Source organism: Cydia pomonella, chromosome 2 (assembly GCF_033807575.1).
Source record: "Cydia pomonella isolate Wapato2018A chromosome 2, ilCydPomo1, whole genome shotgun sequence".
NCBI classification, from domain to species: domain Eukaryota; kingdom Metazoa; phylum Arthropoda; class Insecta; order Lepidoptera; family Tortricidae; genus Cydia; species Cydia pomonella.
The window spans coordinates 30,627,803-30,653,877 of record NC_084704.1 but is presented as its reverse complement, the minus strand read 5'-3'; the positions used below and the strand labels follow the sequence as shown (position 1 = coordinate 30,653,877).

Sequence of the window (26,075 nt, the reverse complement as noted above, 5' to 3'; positions counted from 1 at the left end):
TTAAATGCTTCTTTCTCCCATTCTGGAGGCTCATTGTACTCGTAGCAGCCGCGCGATGTCCTATTCCGGCAAAGCTGCATACACAGACCAAAGGACACGAGCGTATGTGCGTGGCGTTCTTGTGCGTACGTGCGTCGTCTGTGTTCATCTGCGACTTACTTTAGCGTGCTCCCTAAGGCTGCAACCGGGTGCGCGCGTAGCAGCGTGCGAAGAGTGTGTTAGCGTAAGTAGCGGCGGCGGCGTGCTGGACTCGTGCTCGAGTCGCAGGCGTCGTCCGTTTCGCTCGCTCATGGGCACGCGGTACTTGTGCGAGTGGGCAAGCAGCTCGTCAGTCTGGAGATGAAAATGTTAGCAGACATTTAAGAATTTTCTAGAAAACTCTCGGTTTGAATTCCTGGAGCCACTAAAACTAATTTGGCAGATGAGATGAAATACAGTAGGAAATATTACGCAAAACTCTGCCTATAGAGCGCCACTAACACATAGCTACTGAGGCCATACCATATCCAATACCTCTGGAGTTGCAGGCGTCCATAGGCTGCGGTGACTGCTTACCATCAGGCGGGCCGTATGCTTGTTTGCCACCGTTCTGGTATTTAAAAAAAAACACAAAAACCGAAATTTCGTTCGCTGCCTATCACTCTTGTATATTCGAGCGACAGAGAAGCAGATAACGAAATTTTGACTGCCTTCCCTGTAAACATTTACATTTTGTGTGGTGCACAAACATGCTAAATAGGTAAAAAAAATTCTTTGGTTTGATTAATTATGCTAGACCATTCATGCATGAAAGACATATTGATGCCTCAAGAACAAAAAGGCCGATGTTTCTACGGATCTTCAGCTAGGATAGCTAAAAATATTGCTGTTGTTTAGCCCGTTCAAGTGCGCCAAGAGATGAAGTAGCAAGTTGGGTAGGAAGTCTATGTACTTTTTCTGACCTCAGAAACAATATACTGAAGGACCTCCTTCAGTTATTATTTATATACACAACTGGAATGCGGTAAATAGGTATGCGGTGCAGGAAGTGGTGATGGTGCAGTTAGTTCGAAGGGTCTCTCTGGAGACGAAGTTGCGAGTTGGAAGGATTTCAACACTAGAAGCTATCAATGTATGGACTACGAGTTATCTCCTTGCCGTTAATTAACCAGCGAGGTGAGGTATCGGTATCGAGAAGTTAATGTGGTGTTTTTGTGGAATTTCCTGTGGAATGTCTGAGGGGAAGTAAAGCGTACCTTTTTGTCTTAGTTGACACGGTTTTTCATTGACACGTAGGGTCTCCCCGAGGGCAAAATAGCGGGTCGGAAGGATCAGAACACCAGAGATTATATCAATGTATGGTCGTGGTGAAATTGGCATAGATTAGACGGTCTCAAGAAAGAAACATGTCAGAGGGATCTATAAATCATTAGAGAGCTATTAATAGCAGCGTTTTACCTTACAATAAAACGCTTATTAAGCGAAATCCCTTATTTGAAGCCTATTTAATATTTGAGAGTGCGATGCTGTTTGACAGATGACGTAACGGTTCACTATAGGCTGACACCTACCCCCTGGTACTCGTATTTCAAGTTTTTACCCCTCCACCAGGCGCCCGTGGCGTGCGGCCGCGGAGCTCTTCATTGGGTCTCAAAATATAAATAAAACGAAGTTTCAATATACCACATTCGAAAAAGGATTGCATTTTAAATTATTTATTATTTCGTTTTCAATATGAAGAGACATACCAGTTGACCTGTGTGTATAGACTATAGATGTTGCTTAGTGCAACCTGCATGGTAGGAGAAAACGCAGTGAGTTAAAAATACCCTCAACGGGCATTATATAAGTGATTTGGTTTATTGCAACTGAGTGTTGTAGCCACAGGCGAATTTAAAAATATAGGCTTCAAATAAGGTATTTCGCTTAATAAGCGTTTTATTGTAAGGTAAAACGCTCAAATCATTGAAGTAATATTAACAATCGAACGGTAAAACCGTTTACAATACTTTTAATTAGTACTTACAAAAAATTCTAAGAATCTAAGGATTTCTAAGAATTTCTTGCTGTGCCGAACCGAACGTTCCGACAAACAGAACGCCAATGAAGAGCTCCGCGGCCGCACGCCACGGGCGCCTGGTGGAGGGGTAAAAACTTGAAATACGAGTACCAGGGGGTAGGTGTCAGCCTATAGTGAACCGTTACGTCATCTGTCAAACAGCATCGCATTCTCAAATATTAAATAGGCTTCAAATAACGGTACAGAAGCTTAATATAGCTATTAATGCAGCACAAGCTACCTTCTTCCAAATGACAAACCAGGTGGTGTGCGGCGTGGAGAGCGCGCAGGACCACCGACCTGAGATGACGTAGCGCGTCGGATGGATCAATGATGAAGGATGTATAAGGCAGTAGAGAGCTATTTTAATGGAGTACAAGTTACCTTCTTGCCGTTGATGAACCAGGTGATGTGCGGCGCGGGGAGTGCAGGAGCAGTGGTGCAGTTGGCCCGAAGGGTCTCTCCGGAGACGAGGGTGCGTGTTGGGAAGTCAATGCGTGGGTGATGTTTCTGGGGGTCTGCGGAAAAACAGTATTTATGAAAATAAGCAGAAATTTATAATATTTGTATGCAAGAGTGCTCAGGTAACACAGTGATTTTCGGGGAGATATAAACATAAACTAAACATACTTAGTTGCAACAAAGCATTTGCCTTTTAGCTGTCACCCTTGTCACAAAACTTCGACTGTTTATGCGATATAGGATATAGTAGAACAACCGGATATACGAAAGCATTTTTGCCCAAGCCGAAATGGACTTTCGCTTTCGCTTGGCAAATTGAGTTAAAAAATGGCCTAAGTAATAAAAACGTGGAATATAAAATAAAAATTAAATACACAAAAATCAACAAATCTGATTTAAAAAATCTAAGTGTTTTCGCCTTAAATGAGGCGCTCAAGGTAAAATATGAAACAAAACATCTTCAAAGTATTCGGCAAATTACAGTCAATCTACGGCTCAAAGGATTCCAGTTTGTTTATGTCAGGACTTTAGTAGTAGGTACGCAGATTATTTCGGAAGTATCCAGGCCGTGAGGTGTCGTAATTACGGACGACTAGAAGGAAGTTAGAAGTCTGAGAGATGAGTGCGATAGTTGGTTGTTCATTGCCTTTCAATGCTTAGGAAATTAGGTGGAAATCTAATTATGGGAACGCATCGCTTCTTTTATATACTGCCGACACGTCCTTAATATGTAATATGCTTTTCGAACCGATGCCAAACAACTTCATAAATATTTTTTATTCTTCTGAGTACGACTGGTAAAATAGAAAGACTTGACTTTGAAATAGTATCTCACATAGTCATGTAAGTAATATATGTAGATAATTTGTGTGTGTGGTTGTGTGTTAGATAATTTTGGCCGATGTTTATAGCATTAAAATCAATGGTAGCCTTTCCAGTTGACTAAAAATTATGAAAGTGAACAAACAAGCTCGTGGCAAAGGTTGTGATTGATCAGTAAATTGGAGAACATGATTCGAGGTTATCTGCTTGTTTATTAAGTCCAAATATTTAAAACAAACTGACAAGAGCAGTTTCTTAAGTTAATCTTATTCCTTTGATTTTTCCAGTTATTGAGAATTCCTTGTAATCCTTGTAGACTGGCTAGCTATATAAAAGGTGTAACGAAAATAGTGGGGATCCGTTTAAGGGCATATTCAGTATCGTGTTCTGATTAGAAAAAAAAATAAAAGAATATTTTTGTTGACGCATACATTTTTTTTCTATGGGACAGGTCGTTCAAGTCGATCAACCCTCCAACAAAGGCCAAAAATATTTCACGCTTAAAAAATGTTTCTTTTATTTTTCCTAATCAAAGCACGATACTGAATATGACCTTAAACTCATCCCCACTATTTTTGTTACAGCCTGTAGATACCTAATTCACAAGCAGAAACTCTAGTTTGTTGCGACCGAATACAGTAGTTCATATGTTACTGTATTCAGTCGTATTATCAATTTATATTCGGCTCTCAGTCTACAACGGGACCCAGGCTTAATGATACCGTTAAGAATCGTCGTGGAGATTTACTGCTCGCAGAGATATTCTACGGAGATTGCTCCCGGAGACAAAACATTTTTACTTCATAATTTCTGTAGAGCAACGGAACTCGTTGAAAACGTTGAGATAAAGAACTAGCTTCTACCCGCGGCTTCGTTTACGTAGAATTTGTGCATTCATATGCTACTTTTATGTACGTGACGTGATAAAAGACTTAGGGGGCGATATTTTGATGTCGAATTTCGTCGCATTTTAACAAAATTTGGTAAATAAATATAATTATGTTGTCTATTTTATTCTGTACAATGTAGGTAAGCGCAATTTTACCGTATACCTTAAAACAATTTTTCTCTGAGTTGCGAAAAAGTATGGTAGTTTCGTAAACCAAAGGAAAAATACACACATTTTTTTTGGGATAAATTGTAATTATGGTATTATTTTGCTCAGAATGAGGAGCTGATAAAACCAGCCAAATTTTATTCCAAACCTGGCGACAAAGAGAATTAGAAATCATAAAAATCGACCCTTAAATGACTATGGTGCTCCAGGTAATTTCCGTCTTTGTTCCATAATACCTTGCCCACACGATTTGCCTGATATATGGTTTGAATCCTCTCATTCGTTCCCTGTACTGTAAAAGACACACGAGGGTGAAATTTCTTTATATTTATCGTTCTCATGTGTCTTCGGGAATATTTATGAATATTATTTGCAATGCTTTTCACTCGTTACCCGTTTCAAGTATTCCTTTACGTCATATACCTACAGGCAGAAGCGGAAGTTGCTAAGCGAGCGAGGTGTTCAAAATTGCTTGGACACCTCTTTGACCACTGTGAAATGTGCCTACTTTGCTCCCTACTGGGTAATTGTGCTTCAACAATAAAATTAGGTACGTGTGACGTTCGTTACCGCATTACTGCCGTGATTAGAATGTTCAATTCGTCACTCGTTTTATTGAGGATGTTGACAGTGTCAGCACCCGCATCAATGCCACAGCAGTAATGCTGCAACAGTACTGTTGCCGCAGTTATCATCCGAACGTTACTTTTAGCACCCTGCCAGCTATATGCCAGTTTAGTTACTCCTGCTGATTGTACCTGTTTCTTAACTTAACTTTACTTTCTTGTTTGAAATACGTTTTATATAAGTATGTTGTTCGTTTATGTTCACGAATAAAAATATTTCTATTTCTAAATAAATTGATGGAATAAGGTTAATGAAATAAATATTATAAAAACTTCGTCAACTACTGAAGCACTATGAACTCTTTTTTTTTTTTCTATGAATCCTAGGAAGCCACGTTTGGTTTGATAATTATTTTATTATGTCGTAATAACACAATTTTAATCAGCACAGGATTTTGATAGGTAGCAAAATCTCTTCAGCATTTTCAAAAATATTTATTGACTATCGTTTATACTCGTAAGTGACACTATGGTAAAATAACCTACACAAATACATGGCGTTATTCTACGAGGGAAAGTTTTCTTGTAACGAATCGCGCTCGGACCTTTTAGGCTTCGCTTTATCGGTTTTCCTCAGTTTATACTCGTACACAACATAAAGTAGCAAATATATGGTCAGATCCGAGAACCAATATAATAACGATAGATATCTGATGGATATTATTAAAATTTGGAACCCAAGTCACAAAAACCCTCCGCTTTTCGCCTTGGGTTTTCGATTTGTAAATGTAACACTATGTCATGTATATTAATTAGATAACAAGGTTGCCTTTTCAGGAATAAAAACACGTATACAATTTAAACACATGGTAGGCTCAAAAAGTGAGAATAATGAATCACCTCATTATAAATGTATATTAAATACCAGCAATTTCGGCGACCAGCGACGACGTCGGTCACCCGATATTTTAAACGTATGCGTCGACGTTGGGCCCTCGGGAAATTTATCAACCGTTCGATTTGGGCTGACAAACCACTGAGTTATTAAACTGCTGATGGGGATTCCTGTCACGAATCTCAGCAGAATAAGCTAGATTTCATTGATTAATGTCTCCAAGTTATATACTAGACTAGTTTTTGCCCGTCACTCTGTCAGTATAGAATAAAACGAAAAGAAAACGCGCCTCTCGAATTATAGAAGGTATATCTAACTTGTATTTCATCTTACTATGAAACCTTTATCTGATCAATTTTACCAAAATCAGTCCTGTAAAAAGGGGATGCAGATATCCGCTAGAGTGACAAACTTATATGTAAGACGTGGGTGGCCGGCTTCAGCAGAAAACACTGAAAATATTTCTCCTTCTACTGCTGAACAAAATGTATACTTTTGACTTTTGATACGTGAGCTACTTTAATTATTAATATTGTCTTGCAATTGAGATCACATTCCCGATACTACGCTCGAGCTCTATCGATCATAATAAGAAAAAAAGTGTATCAAACTCTCTATACATTTTCCGTTCTTCCATTCCGTTGCCGTTATACAAAGTGTATGAAAATTGTAACGGAATGGAAATAACATTATTGGGACACTATACAGGACGTCCCAAGACTATGGGACATCAACGAAAAGTACCTTAAATATCGTAGATAGGATATTTTGCTGAAAGAAGACTTTATGTTATTTTTAAAAGTCAGTAATTGTGCATTTAAAGATTTTCTAAGAATTACTTGCTTCGTCTGCTGAATTGCTGCTTCGTGCTGTCGACTTAAATGTGAAAAAAAAAATCACCCCTATTTTTATGATGCCAATCGAAAGAATCGACAAAAAATAATAATTCTTCTTAAGTAACATAGTATTTTAAAAGAAAGGAACAACGTAAAATGTTTGAGTCAAATTTCAAGAAAATTATTAAGTTAGTTCGAGTTCGATTCCCTGATGAAGCAAGTAATTCTTAGAAAATCTTTAAATGCAGAATTACTGACTTTTAATAATAACGTAAAGTCTTCTTTCAGCAAAATATCCTATCGACTATATTTAAGGTACTTTCCCTTGATGTCCCATAGTCTTGGGATGCCCTGTATATTGGGAAATAGGTCTTGATTCTGATTAGGACTAACATACAAATAAAAAAGCGACCAAGTGCGAGTCGGACTCGCCCATGAAGGGTTCCGTACCATTTATGACGTATTAAAAAAAACTACTTACTAGATCTGGTTCAAACCAATTTTCGGTGGAAGTTTGCATGGTAATGTATATCATATATTTTTTTTAGATTTTTCATTCTGTTATTTTAGAAGTTACAGGGGGGGGGGGGGGGACACACATTTTTTCACTTTGGAAGTGTCTCTCGCGCAAACTATTCAGTTTAGAAAAAAATGAAATTAGAAACCTAAATATCATTTTTGAAGACCTATCCCTAGATACCCCACACGTATGGGTTTGATGAAAAAAGATTTTTTGAGTTTCAGTTCTAAGTATGGGGAACGTATGGGTTTGATGAAAAAAAAATTTTTTTTTAATTTTTATGACGTATTAAAAAAAAAAAACTACTAACTAGATCTCGTTCAAACCAATTTTCGGTGGAAGTTTGCATGGAAATGTATATCATATATTTTTTTTAGATTTTTCATTCTGGTATTTTAGAAGTTACGGGGGGGACGACACACTTTTTACCACTTTGGAAGTGTCTCTCGCGCAAACTATTCAGTTTAGAAAAAAATGATATTAGAAACCTCAATATCATTTTTAAAGACCTATCCATAGATACCCCACACGTATGGGTTTGATGAAAAAAGATTTTTTGAGTTTCAGTTCTAAGTATGGGGAACCCCCAAAATTTATTGTTTTTTTTCTATTTTTGTGATAACATCATAATGCGGTTCATAGAATACATCTACGTACCAAGTTTGAACAGTATAGCTTTTATAGTTTCGGAAAAAAGTGGCTGTGACAGAATCGGACAGACAGACGGACATGACGAATCTATAAGGGTTCCGTTTTTTGCCATTTGGCTACGGAACCCTAAAAAAAGAGTGAAGTATGCAAACATGATTTTTATTTTTTAAATTTTTAATAAAAATATTATGACCCTTAAAATACAATTTATTTATAGATAGGTGTCAGCTAGAGTACAAGCTATCTGCATAATTACCAATCACGTCGGTTTACCGCGGTATAAGTAGGTGCGGATAGATTGGTTCCATTAGTCAATTTCCGAGGCCGAGTCATTTTGAATTTGCCATTAGCTTCCGGGAGTGACACGACTTGCTGGAAACTAATACGTTACTTAACGAGCGATAGACACTAATTACTGCTTTCTATAACGTTTTTTTGTTGAATTCAAGGCTACTTCAAATAGACTGCATGGGTTTTAAAAGACTAAAAAATAAATCTTGCGCGTAATAAACACAGTTTATTTTCATTAAAAAACAATAATAACGGATACACAAAATTACAAAACGTAAGATTATTCCTCAAATAACGACATTGCCATGGAGTTTCAAACGCTCTAGTTCACATTATAAATGCAAGCGTATCCAATCCACATAGGAAGTGACTCGGGCAAAAGCAGACGGATGTCCCAGCTTACATCCGTCGCTAGCGACGAATGAGCTCACTCCGACCAAGACGTTTTGTCCTGCATTCTGCACAATCAGCGGTCCTCCTGAGTCGCCTCGGCAAATACCTACCCCGCCTTGCCCGCACGTACAAACGTTTGACTCGGTTACTATATCACCGTACACTCTAGAACATTCTTCATTTGTAATTATTCGAAGAAATACGTTCCTAACCATAGTGTTTATAGTAGGGTTAGTCACGTCAGAATACCTTCCGTATCCTGACGCGTACGCCCAAATGTTATGTAGATCGAAGTTTCTCCATGGCCCTGTCGGTAGCACTACTGGTTGAATCGCATGAGAGAACTGGATATTCGTAGGAAGATATAGAATAGCGACGTCGTTGGCTAGCGTTCTGGCATTGTAGTGAGGATGGGGTGCTATGGAGGACGCAACTGTTCTCAAGCCACCGTGGTACAGGAAAGCTGAACCGAGCACGACGGTGAATCTCCAGGCTTGGAAGTTGCCGTCATTCCAGCAGTGCGCCGCTGTGAGGATCCTGTTGCTGGAGATGACGGAGCCCCCGCAAGCCGAGGTATGGGGCAGCCCGATGAGGTCCATGATTAGCCCGGCGAGGTACGGGTGTTGGTAGACGGGGGCGATCACCCCACCGACGATTTTGTTGATGAAAATGGTTTGTTCGGCTTGTCTTATCCTTTCTGCCTCCGGAATGCCCACCCTCCGATGGTAGCCGGACCAGTCCGCCGCCTGGCCCACAGTGGCACACAGAAGAATGATCACAAACGCGTGCATGCCGCTTAGACTAATCAAATCAAACGATTCGACTAGTCGGAGCGACCTCGCGTATTTATATATACGACTTAATCCTTTATCTTTGGTGAGACAGCTACTGGGTTTTGGTCTTTCCAGTCTTAATCTGATTTTTTATTGCCTTTCAATCACAGAGATTTGTATCATATCGTACGTTGTTTTTCAATCGAAATTAGTCGCTAGACGGGTTTATTGTTTGTATTTTCATCACATGTATTTTTTAACCAATGCAAGGGAGATTGATATTTATGATTGATTGACCAAGGATCGGCCGATTGAGCGTTGTCTTCATACAATGGTTACCAATTTTCTGTCGGAGGCAAACTGCGATTTTAGTAATCAGATCGGCATCCCATCTTGTAGAATGTCGAGTGCCTTCTCTACGCTGGGTCGTACGTTCGTGTTAGTCATTCAAGTACCTTTTTGCCCAAGTTGATTTTGATCCTCGGAGCAATGTGCCTTGTTCACAGAGCTACGACGAGCTAAATTTTCTCAATGCCAATTTGATTTCACAGGAAAATTTCGACCAATGGTTGCTGCCAAACATGGTGAATTTGACTTTGTGACTGCAGTAGATAACACACCATTATCGTAAGATATTGTGGTATTGTAGACGAGAAGATATTACATACCTCCATCATCATCGTCATTCTAAATCTAGAGCAGAGTCCACCTGGGGAAGTACTTCCACCTTACGGAAAACCGCAGCCAAATAACACTAGATCCTACTCATAGTGGTATGTTCTTGCCGTTGAGTAGGGTTGCCAGCTCTAACGGGGGTGCGCAGTGTTAGCCCATGCCCATGGGGGGTCGGCAGCGCGCATGTAACACCTCTAGAATTGCAGACGTCCATAGGCTACGGAGACTGCTTACCATCAGTCGGGCCGTATGCTTGTTTGCCACAGCCGTAGTATAAGGAAAACCTAGCTTCCCGAACACTGCCCGTTCGAGTTGGATACGACGAATGACATATTTCTCAAAGATGGACCTAATACTTACTCTACTGGACTGTTTATCCAGAAGTTGTACAATTAAAACTCTGTTCCTTTACCTACGGGGCAATGAATGGCTCTGTTTCTTTTGTTATTAAAGTAATTGGTGCGCGCTAGATATATTGCGAGTCGTGTCAAGGTCGTATCATAATAATTAGATCAAAATATCAACAAAGTATTTATAGGTAGTTTACTTTAAATAAAGAACTGAAGTCACGTGAAATTGTTCGTTTACATTTGTAAAGTGCTAATGACTATTGTGGACTATTACGGAACCCTAAAACCTGGAGTTAAAGTTCATTGGTCACCAACATAAAAAACGAGGTAGGTATATAAATTGAGAACCTCTATTTTTTAAGGTGTCTAAGCAATTAAAAAAAATCGTTATCTATGGCTAAAATAATAATAACATACTCATAGTCCACGCGCTCTAATCAACCATTTGACACTTTATTGTTATTAATTACCTTTTAATCTACCGGATTATTAAATTAAATTACTGATTAGTAAATTTAATTCGCTAATACTACTAATATAAAACGTTGATCTAATTGTTAAAAATAATTATTTGTTTTTGTAGAAACATTGTTTAGTATGTACACTTCTGTTAAAATAGGTAGGTACAGTCGCCATCAAATATATCGGAGCGGCCATGGTGCTCACAAATATCTGAACACGCCTCTATTATCAAGGCATTATAAATGCGTGTTCAGATATTTTTGAGCACCTTGCCCGTCCCGTTATATCTGATGGCTACTGTACAGTAGGCATCAAATACGAGTAGACCAAAGTGGGCAAATTCTTATATCGTGACACACATTTGTTACCTTTGGAATAATTTTATTATATGTATGTATTTAATATATTTTGCCACTTTGGCGGTCACTACCTATTTAATGCTTACTGTATAATAGGTAATTTTCATGCAGAAGAGACGAAACTGGTCCTTTATAAAGTTTATAAGTTAGTGATCTTCAAAACACCTAACAACTATTTACAATATGAAAGTTAATTTAATATAATAATAATAAATAATAGAAAGCGTGTGGATCGATTCCAGCAGAATCGTCTTTTTCAGAGTGATCAAAGGAAGGTATACCGAAAGTGGGAGGAAACCAACCTTCGTGCGTCCGACACGCGGTCGCCAGATGCTACTGCCATGACTGATTTCTGGCGTAGCATCTGGTCAGTGCCTGTCGAACACACCGAGGGGGGTTGGATGAGTGTTGTCGAGCGTGAGTGCGAGTCCATCGAACCTATGGGGGCAATCACCATCAGCCCCGATGACGTAAGTTGTGCCATCCGCACGGCTCAGAACTGGAAAAGCCCTGGGCCGGATGGATTGCACAACTTCTGGCTAAAATGGTTCCGATGCTCGCACTCACGCTTGGCAGCACAATTTCAACAAGCCCTCGAGCTTGGTTCTCTTCCACCTTCCTTAACAACTGGTGTCACCTTCCTGCTCTATAAGTCCGGTAGTGCCACGGAAGCAAAGAACTACAGACCCATCACGTGCTTGCCTACACTCTACAAGCTCCTTACATCCATTTTGAGATCAAAAATAAACGCGCATATTGTCGCTAACAACATTTTGGCCTCCGCTCAAAATGGATGTAGGGTTGGGTCCCGTGGTACTAAAGAGCTCCTCCTCATAGACATGACCATTTGCCAAAAAATCCGGCGGAATAAGGGGGCCCTCTCTGCTGCTTGGATTGACTACAAGAAGGCCTATGATTCGGTGCCTCACTCATGGCTGGGGAGGGTCTTAGAGCTGTATAAAGTTGATACAGCTTTAAGAGCCTTCTTAAGCGCGTGTATGAGGCAGTGGACCACAGTCCTTCGTCAACCAGGAGGTGGGGATGACCGCCCTGGCCCGCAGGATTTTATAAGGATTGAGCGAGGAATATTCCAGGGTGATAGTCTGAGTCCCCTGTGGTTCTGCCTAGCTCTGAATCCCCTCAGCACCCTGCTGAAGGATTCGGGACTAGGTTGCCGGCTTCGGAGAGAGGGTGAAGTCATTTCTCACCTTCTGTACATGGATGATCTCAAATTATTTGCACCAAATAGCCAAGACTTGTTGGAGCTACTGAAAACCACCGAAGTTTTCAGTAGTGCCATCAACATGGAGTTTGGTGTCGATAAATGTGCGGTTATGCATGTACAGCGGGGGAAGGTTGTAAATTCAACAAATTTACAACTTTCTGAGACAATGTCTTTCAGATCTATCTCTGAATCAGAAACCTACAAATACCTTGGTATGACACAGTCGTTGGGTATTGAGGACGAGGGTATTAGACAGTCGGTGAAGGAGCGCTTTTTCAGTCGGCTCACAAAAGTCCTTAACAGTCTTTTGTCAGGAGGCAACAAAGTGCGCGCCTTCAACGCCTGGGTAATGCCCCTACTCACATACTCCTTTGGCATACTAAGGTGGACTCAGACCGAGCTGGACGCCCTGGATCGGAGGGTCCGACTACTGCTAACCACACACCGTATGCTACACCCACGCTCGTCAGTTATGAGATTGTACATCTCACGGAAGTGTGGAGGTCGCGGCTTCCTAAACGCCAAAGATCTCCACAACCGCGAGGTGTGCAATCTCAGGAATTATTTCCTTAACAACGAGTGTGGGATGCATCGTGATGTGGTGGCAGTAGATAGGAACCTCACGCCGCTCTCCTTGGCAAACGAGAACTGGCGCAAACCTGTGGTACTAAGTACTGCGGATCGCAAGGCGGCATGGGAGAGTAAGGTGCTACACGGGCGGTTCTACAAGGCCCTCACGGGACCCGACGTAGACCTGCTCGCGTCGGTGAACTGGTTACGATTCGGGGACCTCTTCGGAGAAACCGAATTTTTTGCCTGTGCAATTGCGGACGAAGTGATGATGACGAACAACTATCGGAAATATATCCTGAAGGACGGTACGGTCGACATTTGTCGGGCATGCCGCCGTCCCGGAGAGTCACTCAGGCATATCATTTCCGGTTGTTCTCATCTTGCTAACGGCGAGTACTTGCACAGACATAATCTCGTAGCCAGGATTATTCACCAGCAACTTGCTCTTCTATACGGCCTTGTGGACCGCGAAGTACCGTACTACAAGTACTCACCTGCGTCAGTTCTCGAAAATGGTCGTGCCACGCTCTATTGGGATCGATCTATTATTACCGACAGGACTATTGTAGCCAATAAGCCTGACATCGTGATAATAGATCGATCGCAACGCCGGGCCGTGCTCGTCGACATCACCATCCCCCATGATGAGAATCTCGTGAAAGCCGAGAAGGACAAGTCCAGTAAGTACCTAGACTTGGCTCACGAGATAACCGCCATGTGGGATGTTGATTCGACGATCATTGTCCCGATAGTCGTTTCAGCGAACGGTCTCATAGCGAAGAGTCTCGACCAACACCTTGAGAGACTCTCGCTAGGTGGTTGGATCAAGGGTCAGATGCAGAAGGCGGTGATCTTGGACACGGCGCGGATAGTCCGCCGGTTCCTCTCTCTGCGGCCCAGACCACAGGCAGCTTGGGCCCTGCCCCGCTGCTGGCGGCACCCTAGGTTAGGTTTTTTATAATGTGTTTATATATATTTTGTATTGTTTTGTGAGTGTTTTTATATTTTACTTTTATATTCATATTATAAATGACCTAGCCTAAGACCAAAAATAAATAAAGGAAATAAATAATAATAATAATATTTCATTTTTTCACCGCAGGGCAGCTTGTGGCGAGCTGTTGGGGAGTAACGCCCCACGGACCCGAGTACTCCCGAGAGTCGGTCAGGGTCTCCGTCTCCGGCGTGTCTTCGTCGGTCGGAGTGGACCCCAAGGGGACCCGCAGGACTCTCAGCTCTGGCTTGCCTTCATTGGCCGTCCAGAGAGGAGTCGTTAGAGCTAAATGCTCCAGGGGTGGAAGTGAAAACTTGCATAAGACGCGAGTTGGCACAGTGGCTGTTATCAGCCACTGGGTAGAAAGCGGCGTACACCTCTCGACACCCCTGAGCCGCTCACACCGGTGTTGCTCCTGGTCGTCTTCACGACGGCATTTTCAGGGGCCCATCTAGTGGGCGGCGAGTCACCGCCTGCCTCGATAACTAGTGAAAACATTGTTATGGCAGGTGTCCGGACGTCTTTGCAATAACCCAGTCTCATTGTCCTCCCAAACTTCAATCCATAGACCGTTATACTGTTCACTTTACTACAATAGTCCCAATGCCTGTTGCGACCGGTTCATGGGTGTCTATTGTTGCGCCCGTGAACGGGTTCCAGCAGGCGTTCTACATGACATTAAAGCTCTCCAAGAGGCCTCTACGTGTTGGATCTATATCCCCGCGCAAGCCTATCAAAAGACCGGGATTTATAGGCCCGTGAAATCCAAGGAGATATAATAATAATAAAGTTTATTGCTTTCACATTGGTGTTCATACAGATGTTCTTAATGAATAATATAATGTTTCACAATATGACACCCTGTAAGGGTATTGCAATTTTATCTAACACTAACACATGAAACAATTATAACATACCTACAAACTACAGAATACACAAAAAAAGTAGTTTATAGTATACCTATGCCTATTTATGGTATTTGTTATCATCTAAATATTCTTGTAAAGAATAGAAACAATTATTTATTAAATAAGTTTTCAAGCTATTTACAAATTTATCATATTTTGATTCTATCGCTATTTCTTTAGGAAGACTGTTGAAAATTCTTACAGACATGTTATAGGGACTTTTGTTACTCATTTGTAAATTACTGGCAGGAAGGGCAATCTTGTTTTGATATCTTAAGTTCAAGTTACTAGTATGACGGTCTTTAGCTTTTATGTATAGGTCGGGATGTTTTCGTACAAATTTGCATGTTTCTAAGATGTAAAGGGATGGCAAAGTTAAAATATTAAATTTTTTAAAGTAAGGTCTGCAGCTTTCTTGATTTTTTATGTTACTTAATATTCTAATACACCTTTTTTGCAGTATGAACAAATCTACACTATTTGTGCTGTTTCCCCACAAAACGATCCCGTATTGAAGCCATGTCTGTGTAAATGCGTGATAAGCACTAAGAGCTGTTTTTAAATCTGAGGTTTTTTTAATATTTCTAAGGGCATAAGCAAAGCGTGATATTTTTAAACTAATTTTATCTATGTGTGTTTTCCAATTAATGTTTTCGTCAATAATTATACCGAGGAGATTGCAGTTCTTTATTGGTCGAATTGGGTTGTCTAGGTAAGTAAAATTAACATTTAATGGACTCCGCTGATGGGGTCGGAATTGAATTAAATTTGTCTTTTTTAGATTTAGTTGTAGATTATGGTCGCTGAGCCATTGTATTACGGTATCAAAAATATTATTTAATTTATGAGTTAGATCGTTACTGTTTAAACAAGAGAATACTATAGAAATATCGTCGGCATATAGGAAACTTTTAGTATATTCGGTGTTTATTATTTTTGCCAGGTCGTTTATATAAATTAAGAATAGGATGCAGCCTAAAACACTGCCCTGTGGAATAGAGCAAGTTATATATCTGTTTTGTGACATTATTTTACAAAGAGAGTTTGTTGTTTTGTTAAAATAGTCTATTTCGACATATTGTATCCTATTTGTTAAATATGACTTGAACCAGTCATGAGCTGTTCCACGGATTCCTATGCCATACAATTTATTTAGAAGTATATTATGTTGTACTCGGTCATAGGCTTTACTCATATCAAGTAAAAGCCCTAATGCATACTTCTTACTATCAATAATATTAATAACATCATACATAAATTTGTTAACAGTTAATATTGTACACCTTTTCTTCCTAAAGCCGAATTGACTGTCATCGAATATCTCGTATTTATTACAGAAAGCTGACAGACGTGTAGCCATAACCATTTCAAAGATTTTTGAGATGGTTATGGCTACACGTCCAAGAGATTAACAATTCATTAAGTCATGAGACTGATACTTGTAGCACAGGTATTCCTAACCTGTGCTAAAAGTATCAAATTTCTTCTATTTGTCTAGATACATACCTAATAAGGGACATTAACAGTTGTCAAGCCAAATGTTGAACAAAGTTTGAAAAAGTAAAAGCTATTAAATATTAAAAGGTTTTAAACAACTGGAAAGCAAAGGTTCATATTAAGAGTAAAGTGAGTTTGTTAATATTAATACGACCAAGTGTCCTTTATTAAGTTCCTACTATAAAAAAAGTGCAGACAAACCAGGATTTATGAATATTGAAGATGCGCGCGACAATGGAGGATTGAAGATTACAATGTATTATTATTAAATTCATTTCTCAAAGGTCCCCCTCAAGGATCTCTGTTACGCAGCGGCTTACGTGAGCGATGACTCGCGAATGCGACGCGGCGCGGCGGCCCAACGGCATTCGGAGATCGCCCACGTAGGACACTTCCATAGTTATCAAAGGATTGAATTCACCAGCGGCGCGGCGCGCCGCTTCGCGTTCGCGAGTTATTCGCTCACGCACGACACAGCCTTACGAGTGCTCGTGCTCTGCTATGATCTGTTTCTGTGTTTGACCGTTTTCTTGTTGTCCTTGATGAAGGTATTTTCACGGTGTTTATGGTTCTGCGTATGCTTACTAGTATATTTAATTACTTTTTGGTCCAAAGGCATCGGTGCCGGCAGCTAGAGTCAGACCGAGATAAGTCTGCAGCGAGTTTTAAAGCACAGATGTGCAAGTGTAAAACTTCTATGAAATTATGACGTTTAAATAACACGTCCGTGTTATAAACATCGGTGCAGAGTTATCTTGGTTTGACTATACATATCCCGTCAGTTAAGCCTGGTAACTCTGTAAGCAACGTTAACGACCTTGTTTTGTATACGAATCCTAATAATAGGACAGAACGAAGACAATAGACGAGGAACATTAAACCGTACTACATTGCAAGCTGATAATTAATGCAGTTGTCCCATATATTGAACTAGGTAATTGAGGTGAACTAGTTAATCCTCTAACGCTTTGGGAAGGCGTGTTCGTTCGGATATTTGTAAGCAAAATGTCTCCTTCGACATACCTAATGGCGACTGGTACTGTACTATACTGTATTGCACTGCACACACGCTCTTTCTTTTAACAGTTGTGCGCAGTTAATTTTGCATAGTTTGCCGGCTTAGCAACTTATGCTGCTGGCTGTATAATAAATAAAGATAAATGTCTATTGGAAGACGTATTGCGCTGGCCGCGATTTCAGCTTTGTCTGAGAATCGTCAGGTATGAACAGGGCTTCATTCGCAACGCCAGCCAAGAGTATCGCCTGTGGTATCGCTCCCGGCAAAGTAATTTATGATTACGCATAGGCAAATATGGGTCTCGCGCTTAATTAACGGCTGTCCTTTACAAACAACGCACTTGACGGAGGAAGGATTAGTATTATCATACTCTTCTGGTTGATATACAGTGTGTCCTTAGCCATTGGATAAACCCTGAAATCCCACGTAGGGTTACTTCTCAGGAATGCTCTAACGTTAATATTTTTTTAATTAGAACAAAAGATAAAAAAAAGCCTGACCAGGATTATATGAGCATTGTGAAGAGGGCGCTATTTTTTTTCATTTATATAGCAACAGTATAGTCTACGTAAATTCTCGGAATTAGTTGCCAAGCGGACCCCAGACTGCCAGATCAACGCAAACAACGCACACGCACGCACGTTATTTTTCTGACAACGCTAGGAAGAAGAGTTCAGTATAGTCTGAACAATGTGGATTAGCAACTTGTTATCTTGATTTACATACTTGTATTCACCTTAATCAAAATCAGAATCCACATATTTAGTGCCTAAATTTTTTTGTGGGTTGTTCTTTTTTACCGTATACAATTTATGTATTTTCTTACGTATATTACGTATAGGTCTAAGTCGTCTAATTGTATTTTCTATTTTATGTTTGTTTTGTTTCTCTTTTGGCAGCCTTAAACCTTAGGAGGAACGACCTTCTCTCGTAATCCGCGTAATCGATGCCAGTGTGAGAAATTAGTTCCAATGGAATTCCGCAACATGGTGCATGATCATATATTCCTGGTCAGGCTTTACAACGCCTACCAATTTTGGTTGGTAAATATTCACCATTTTCAAAATTACTCCGCTTTCGAAGAAGCGAAATTATCCCAATGCATCTCAATAATAATCTTATTGCTTTTCTCTAGCACCAATATGTGTGCGAGCGAGATGGGCTCAAATTTCACTATCAGATATACAAATCGTATTTTATAAATCTGAAACTGAATACGTCAAGAATACGTCTTAGCAGAGGCGATAGCTTTGTAACCTCCAGGAATGATATCTCAGGTAATAGTGATAAATGAGCAGGCACGACGGTAATTCGCCAACCAGAACATTAATAACAAAAAGCGGGAAGCGGGGACGAATTTAGAAAAGCATGACGTTGGTTTCGTTAAAATTCAGTGACAGTAAGACGGGTCGACATTCTTAGAACTTGAAAAGGTAAACTGGATATTGTTTACTTACAAATAAACTCAAAGAGCATTGTACTCTTAAAGGGAGCACTATGTAAGCAATATGTAAGCTATGAGTTCAAATTTAAATTGAAAAATATATTGTGTAATGCAAGTTTTTATACCATTGATGAATATTTTAATTATAATTTCTAACTATTACTTCATTTTGACATGTAAACTTTTGACATTATAAATTCTAATTATTATTTCATTTTGACATGTACACTTTTGACAATATAAATTCTCATTATTACTTCAATTCAGTTTTGACATTATAGATTCTAATTACTGGTTGATTTTGACATTATGAATTTAAATTATTACTTCATTTTGACATAAATAAGTAAATTAGATTTAACTAGTTATTAGCTAACAGTTTGATGAACTTATGTGCGGAATTTTAATGACTAACTGACTGCAGATTGAGACTTAAAACTTGACGTCTGTATTTAGTAATTTAATATTTAATGTTTGTATTTGATAATATTTTTAGGAAACACGACATTTATGTAACGTATTTTACTTTAACATGCATAAACTATGTCAATACAAGTAATTTTCACATGCCCTAAGGCCGAGCATATCAAGGGTATATAATGTACACTTACTGATATCTAATGTACTATATGTTCTTGTGAATAAACTTTCATTCATTCATTCAATAAAACATGAACATAACTCGTGTAAAGTCTTTCTGTTTCCATATTTGGAAGTTGTTAAAGGCATACTTGCTTGGGTCATCAATTATTGAATTATTTTTCTCTTTGTGCTTTTATTAGGTACCGTACAACCACCCAATATATTTTAAAAGCTTCCATTATGTTTAAAAAAATACCTCGAATATCTGGTGTGACTATAGCTATAGCATATTACACTTATCCTGCTGTCGGCCCTTAACATCGTGGCCGACGTCGGCAGCGAAGTTGCGCCCGAGCAAGAACGTTTTCTGTTTCCGGAAATATAAGAACATCGTTAAAAATATTTGCCTTGTAAAAAATTGTCTTAACTTTGCCATTTTTTTTTTAAGTTTGATATTTTTGCAGTTGAACTATTTTTTTTCATCAATAAATATTGTAAACGATGTGTTTAACGGAAAACGATCCTTTGGCCTGATATCGAGACCGCCCGCGTAGCCAACGTGGTAATCGTTAACGCTCCGTAGCGAACGATACGCAACTGTCACTATCGCACTAATATGGAAGAGTGATAGAGAGAGTTTACTACGCCACGCTACGGAGCGTTAACGATTAGCATGTTGACTACGCGGTCGGCATAGAGATGTATTTACACTATTTACTCACCCCTACCCTAGTATTTACTCAAAGCACCGGATAAATATTCGTATTTACTCATTAAGGTGAGTAAAAACAATTGCTAATAAAACATTTAAAAAAATGACATTTAAGAACTAAATTGTTTTTTATTGAAGAGTGTTAACGTATATTAACAATATTTACATAATAAAAAGCATATAGGACGCTTAATTTTTGTAATCATCAATAAGAGGCAAATTGTGATAATACATAATAATTTTGTTTTTAATAAGAAGGTATTTACTTGTAAAATATGGGACTTAAGTTCTAACGATGATCTAGATAACTGCATGTCGCGCAAAAGTGAGTGTTTACGTTGCACTTACGCCTTTTATTAAGGTTTTTTTTTTTAACAAAATCTCAAAAATGGCTCAACCGATCATGTTCAAAGTATTTTTTTTAGTACCTACTCTATTCTACGGCTAACTAATCTCACGATATGTTTTCATATATTTTTAAAACTTTGGTTTGAAAGTTACGTAGTGATAAACATTATTTCGGCCTCTAGAGACCGGTTTTTCCAAAAGTATTGAATCGATCCTAAAAAGTTTTAAGAAACACTCAAGTTATTTTTAAAGACCAATTTAATGATTTGTAACACGTTTGTGGTTTCTGTAATTTTTTTGTGACAATTAATTACATGTATGGTGTGCCCTCCATAAGAAAATATTTCTTACAATTTTGAGTATTTAATCCAGTAGCGGCTTACAAAATACACCTATATTTCAAATTTATATGCCCCGTTCAGCACTCTAAATAGTTTATACCCACCACTTTGGGTATTACCGAGTAAATACTGCTAAATTGAGTAAATACCGAGTATTTACTCAGTATTTACTCACTACCCATCTCTAGGTCGGCACTGACGTCGCGGCCGATCGTTTGCTTTCCGAAGGCAGAATAAGTGTAATAAGACCCCTTATTATTTGAATGTCGTATTTCTATAGCCGGAAATTTATAAAAAATTAAAAGTAAACTCTGACAAATCAAAAAAGGATACTGCTATTTATAGCTGCTAAGGGCCTGTTTCACAATGTCCAAGTGAAGTCCTGAATAAGCCACTTGCCAGTTATCTGACGAATAAAGTCATCGTTAGCGTTTCACAATCTTCATATAAGCTTAACTGGTAGATGAAGTGCTAAGTTTGCAGGAAGTTTTATCTGGCAGTTAATTAATAATTATGTATTGCACTTGCGGACCATTTGTTGTGGTACCTAGGGGACTATCTGGTTGGCTGGTTTTACGGTAGGTAGCTATGGTTAAAGCACGAGAACAAATATTTAAAAATACTTTCCCAGCGAAAAGCAATGTAATGTAATGAATGAAAGCAATCGTAAACATGAAATGCATGTTTTGTTGATATTTAAATATAACCAGGTGTTCCGGGCTGTCGATAAAAACCGGGCAGCTTGATAAATGGTCCGACTGAAATGGGAAACACAATTCCGAAAGTAAATATCTCTCGGTTGCGTGTTCATGTAAAAATAACTGTAATTGGTAGTCGTCAGGGTTGCTTTTTCCTTATATCTCTGATTGATATTGGACATTTAGGAAGTGATCAGTGGAAATACAGCTTCATTGGAAAAAAAAACTGTAAGACGTGGGCTCGAGTAGGTTTTAAACGTGATTTTTATCGAGCTTTCCGAGCGTGTCCCGTCACTACCTCAATGTAATTTTAAGAATAAAATACGGTCTTTCATACGGTTCTCCAATCTGATTGAGACATCTAAAGAAGCCTTTGCTATAACTTTGTTGCTCACTTCGATCCTTAAGGACTAACTTATATAGGTAACATTTCATAGTGTTCCCTAAAATATTTATTAGATTTCGACTGGGCACTAAATTAATCATTTCGTTTTTGAATAAAATCACTGTGACATAAGGATGGACAGACAGCGACGAAGTGTAAATGAGTTTGTCGTTTTGGCTACAAAAGCTGAAATAAACGTTTAAATCTTATTGAGTCTTTAGATATTACGTATTTAGACGAATTATAGAAAATTGGTTAAGCATTTTTATAATGAAAGTTGTCTGGGTGGCTAAATTGAATGTGAACTGATTCGCTCGAGGACGTGACTAGTAGTTAAAATAGTGGAAATGTTTTATAAACCATTTATTTTCTACTAGGTTACGAGGTCTGGGGGGGGGGGGGGGGGGGGGAGGAAAGGAAAAATGGCACTAGGTATCTCAAGTCGGGCGCAACGTCTCATATTGGCTCGCTCAGCCAACGAAGTAAGTAGGTAAGTGTTGAATAAAATTTCAATATGCCTTAATGCCTTATGGCATTAAGTTCGCCTTTTGTAGTGTGTTTTCTTATGTGCAATAAAGATTAAATAAATAAAACGAGTAGGGGACTTTATAAGCAAAATCAGAATAGGGTATTTTCATGATAGTCAAATCAGTTTTTTATTTCGAACTATCAAAACAAGTAGCCACTATGGAATTTACATGAAAACAGCACAAGTAACGTCAAGGTCAAGTCACCTTCTACATAGATAGAAATTGTGTCAAAACTATTAGAGAAACGAAGACGATAGTTACTATTTGACTCAAATATTGTGTACAGCGCTATCTATCGGCAAATTGTCTAACTAATTTTCCCGATGTAATGCACGTATGTTGGTTTTTCGAGGATATTTTTCTATCATGTGAAACGATTTCAAAAATTGTTCTTTTATTTGAAAAAAGGTGCCTTTAATATAATCTCATAGGAATTTTAAGTGTAATAAACACACGTAAAGTTGGTTAACTTGAATTTGTAAATTGAATTTGGAAATGTTTTTTGTTAATAAAAAAAAGTTATCAAGATGGAGTCCATTTTTCCTTTAAAGTTTATAGTAATTTTAATATTATGTATATAAAAATTTTATACTTTTTCTTCAGTAAACTTCGGAGAAAAAGGGGGGGGGGGGGGGGGCGGGGGCGGTAGTTTATTTCCCATTTTCAAATCAAGCGACTTTATAATCTTGTTTTGGAGCTTTTCAATTCTATCGATATGTATAGAATGGAAAGGCTTCCAAACGGTACAAGCATTTTTAATATGTTTTCTATATGAGGAATTATTACACCAAGATCCCTAATTTCAGTGACTCGATTTAAAATTTCATAGCAAAGTGTATGGTATAACAATATTCAATATTTTTATTTTTTCTTGAGAATGTTATAACACTACATTTATCATTATTTAGGAAAAGATAATTATCGAAGAAGTATCTTTCAAGATTTAGTAAATACTGTTGCAATAGGTTACGGTCGGAAGGATTTTTATTACTCTAAATATTTTAGTATCATCAGCATAAAGTAATACGTTCGAAAATTTTATATAGTCTCATGGGCCCAAATGAGAGCCCTGTGGTACTCCAGAAGTTATAGATTTGAATTGTGATGTGTATCCAGACAAAACGACAGCCTGAGTTCTATTTTCCACGTAGGGTTTGTATCCAACGAAATAGATCGCCATGTATACTGTGTTGTGACAGATATTATCAAAAGCTTTGGCAAAATCGGTATTCACAGCATCTACGGTGTGTCCATTCTCCATGGCGCCCAGCACTACTGCTGTAAATGTCAATAAATTAGTATCTACAGACCGCCCTTTGAAGAAATCATGTTGACATGTGGTTATGTGATGTTTGACGACTTCAAAAAGCTGTTCCTTAATAATTTTCTCAAGAATTTTACTAAAATGACAAGAGTTTAGAGATAGGTCGGTATTTTTCTACTTCTTTGGAAACTGTTCCTTTAGGTATTGGGGTTATCCAAGCTTTCTTCCAGATTGTTGGAACACAACCTTCGCTTAAAGATTTTTTTAAAAGCTCGCCGGTTTAGGGTGCTCTCGACTTGGCATTTCTTCAATATTTCCTTAATTTGATCAGAGAAAATCCGCCGAGGTCTACCCCTTCCAGCTCCCTCTTCTACTTCTCGCTTATACATTCTCTTTGTTAGCCTTCTTTTACTCAATAAGTAAACTATGTCCGTATACAGTCACAGTGATTTTAAATTTATAACGTTAAGTCAAAATATTGCAAATAAGAGAACAAACTAGTAACGGAAGCAAAGCGCCCACTAAGCCCTGTCCCTCGGTGACTAATATTAAGCCATTCAGTACCTAATAAGCGTTTCATTTCCGATTTCGGATAGCCTCAATCCATTCAGAAATCCCTGCGTACCGAGTGCCAGCCCCAGCTTGCCTCCTATTCCGCCGGCCTACAGTCCAAACTTCAAGAAACCTAGTTTAGCCGAGTAAACTTGCTGTATTTGCTTATTTGCTATGCGCGTCATGGTTGTGCCTCATTGTGAATTCAAATGGACCTTTAATGATGTTGTTTTTGGTGGAAACTGAAATACATCTGAACTTTTGATGCTGGATTTGGAATTGAATTTGGCGACGTGGTATTTGCACAGATGTTTAAATGCGTACGTCATATTTGAATAGAGATGTATGCGATATAAAAAGGTTAAACGTTTTCAGGGGGCGAATCGGAGCAATTTGTTAAACTGAACAGAAAATTGACTGCACGCGTTTTAGAGACTTGTAAGATGTGATTTCTTTACTGTCTGTATAAGTCAATCATGTGTATTGGCGCGTGATATATATCAATATAAAACCCAACTACAAGAAAGCCAAAAGCGTCTTTCTACATAATGTCGGGGAATATATGAAATAATGTAACAATCAAAACTAATTTTTAACCGACTCCAAAAAGAGAAAGATCAGGTAGATGTTCTTGATTCATCGGAATCTTTTCGTTTTTATGCCACAACGACTATAGAAGTCTATCTGTAGTATTCTATAGAATAACTATAGAAGTCTGCTGGCCTAGCCAAGGTGACAATCGCTATCGCTGCGTCAACGAAATGCTTTATGTCACTCTTCCATATAAGTGCGACAGTGACAGTTGTGTTTCGATTACTACGGAGCGTAAGCGATTTGCTATTGGCTACGCGGCCCGACTTGAGCTCAAAAATGGCCCTACAGGAATTGTGCTGCTACGCTGCTAGTGACTCAACTGTACCTTGTAGGTACAGTTCTACTTATAGATATAGGTACGGTCACGTCTGAAAATATCGTTACGAAAAAAGTGCCAAAAATATGTATTCACGACTTTATTGCCCATATAATAAGGTAGTGTATACATATTTTGGCACTTTTTCCGTAACGATATTTTCAGACGTGACTGTACTCATAGTAGATTATGATTTGCGGTCTATATGGTCTCTACGTTTTTATATGGTCATGTTCCATATTTCATGTATCACACTCACGAGACGTTATTGCTTTGTATTAAAATTAAATACGTAAAATAAAAATGTATTAAGAGGGAAGTATACCAGATGATCATCGATACAAAAAGAAAAACATTTTTCCACTTTTATATATTTTCCATTCTCCATGATTTTTTAGTATATTTGTTATTTATATTTGTTAAGATTTAGTTGGTGGAAACCGTTTTCTCTTGAAATGGAATTTCATAGAAAAATTAACGTTATTTCGTTAGATTTAAAAGCTATTCTTCCATCTTAACAAAATGTGCTGGAGCGTGATTACACAGCTATTGAAATCCAGAAACTTACCTAAACTTGGTACATAAGTAATTGCATTTAATAAGGAAGTAGTTTCAACGCTACAAAGTAAAACGGTGGCGCAAAACGCTCATTTTCTCACAGAATATTAAACGATACTAAATTTACTAGGGGACTTATAAAGGAGGTATATTTTTCATTTGCGCGATACGTGCCACATTATTTTCGTATGCTATTTGGAATGCTTCGGGCTATTTAGAATTGTGATAAATATAATATTATGGTTTTAGAGCTATATTTTTATCCCACGTCTGTGGCAAACAAAGACACAATCCGCCTGATGTCAAACGCTCATAATCAATGGATGATTACTCTAGGGCTGTCATATGGCGCTGCCGGCCTTTTAATTACCTGAATTAAGAATCTG

General features: G+C 38.6%; 2 protein-coding genes across 2 annotated transcripts in view; both read right to left on the bottom strand.

Moving 5' to 3' along the window:
• The window catches only part of LOC133515519 (uncharacterized), an 83,879-nt gene that overhangs the window by 3,183 nt on the left and 54,621 nt on the right, over nt 1-26,075 (bottom strand). The window contains exons 4-5 of the mRNA XM_061848065.1: nt 2,423-2,556; nt 160-333 (exon numbers count right to left, since the gene is read on the bottom strand). Of these exons, the coding sequence (XP_061704049.1) occupies nt 160-333; nt 2,423-2,556 (308 nt within the window). The remainder of the gene's footprint in view (nt 1-159; nt 334-2,422; nt 2,557-26,075) is intronic.
• LOC133515348 (collagenase-like) lies at nt 8,090-9,845 on the bottom strand. The gene has a single exon (XM_061847872.1). The coding sequence runs from the start codon at nt 9,320-9,322 to the stop codon at nt 8,471-8,473; it is 852 nt and encodes a 283-aa protein (XP_061703856.1). The 5' UTR covers nt 9,323-9,845; the 3' UTR covers nt 8,090-8,470.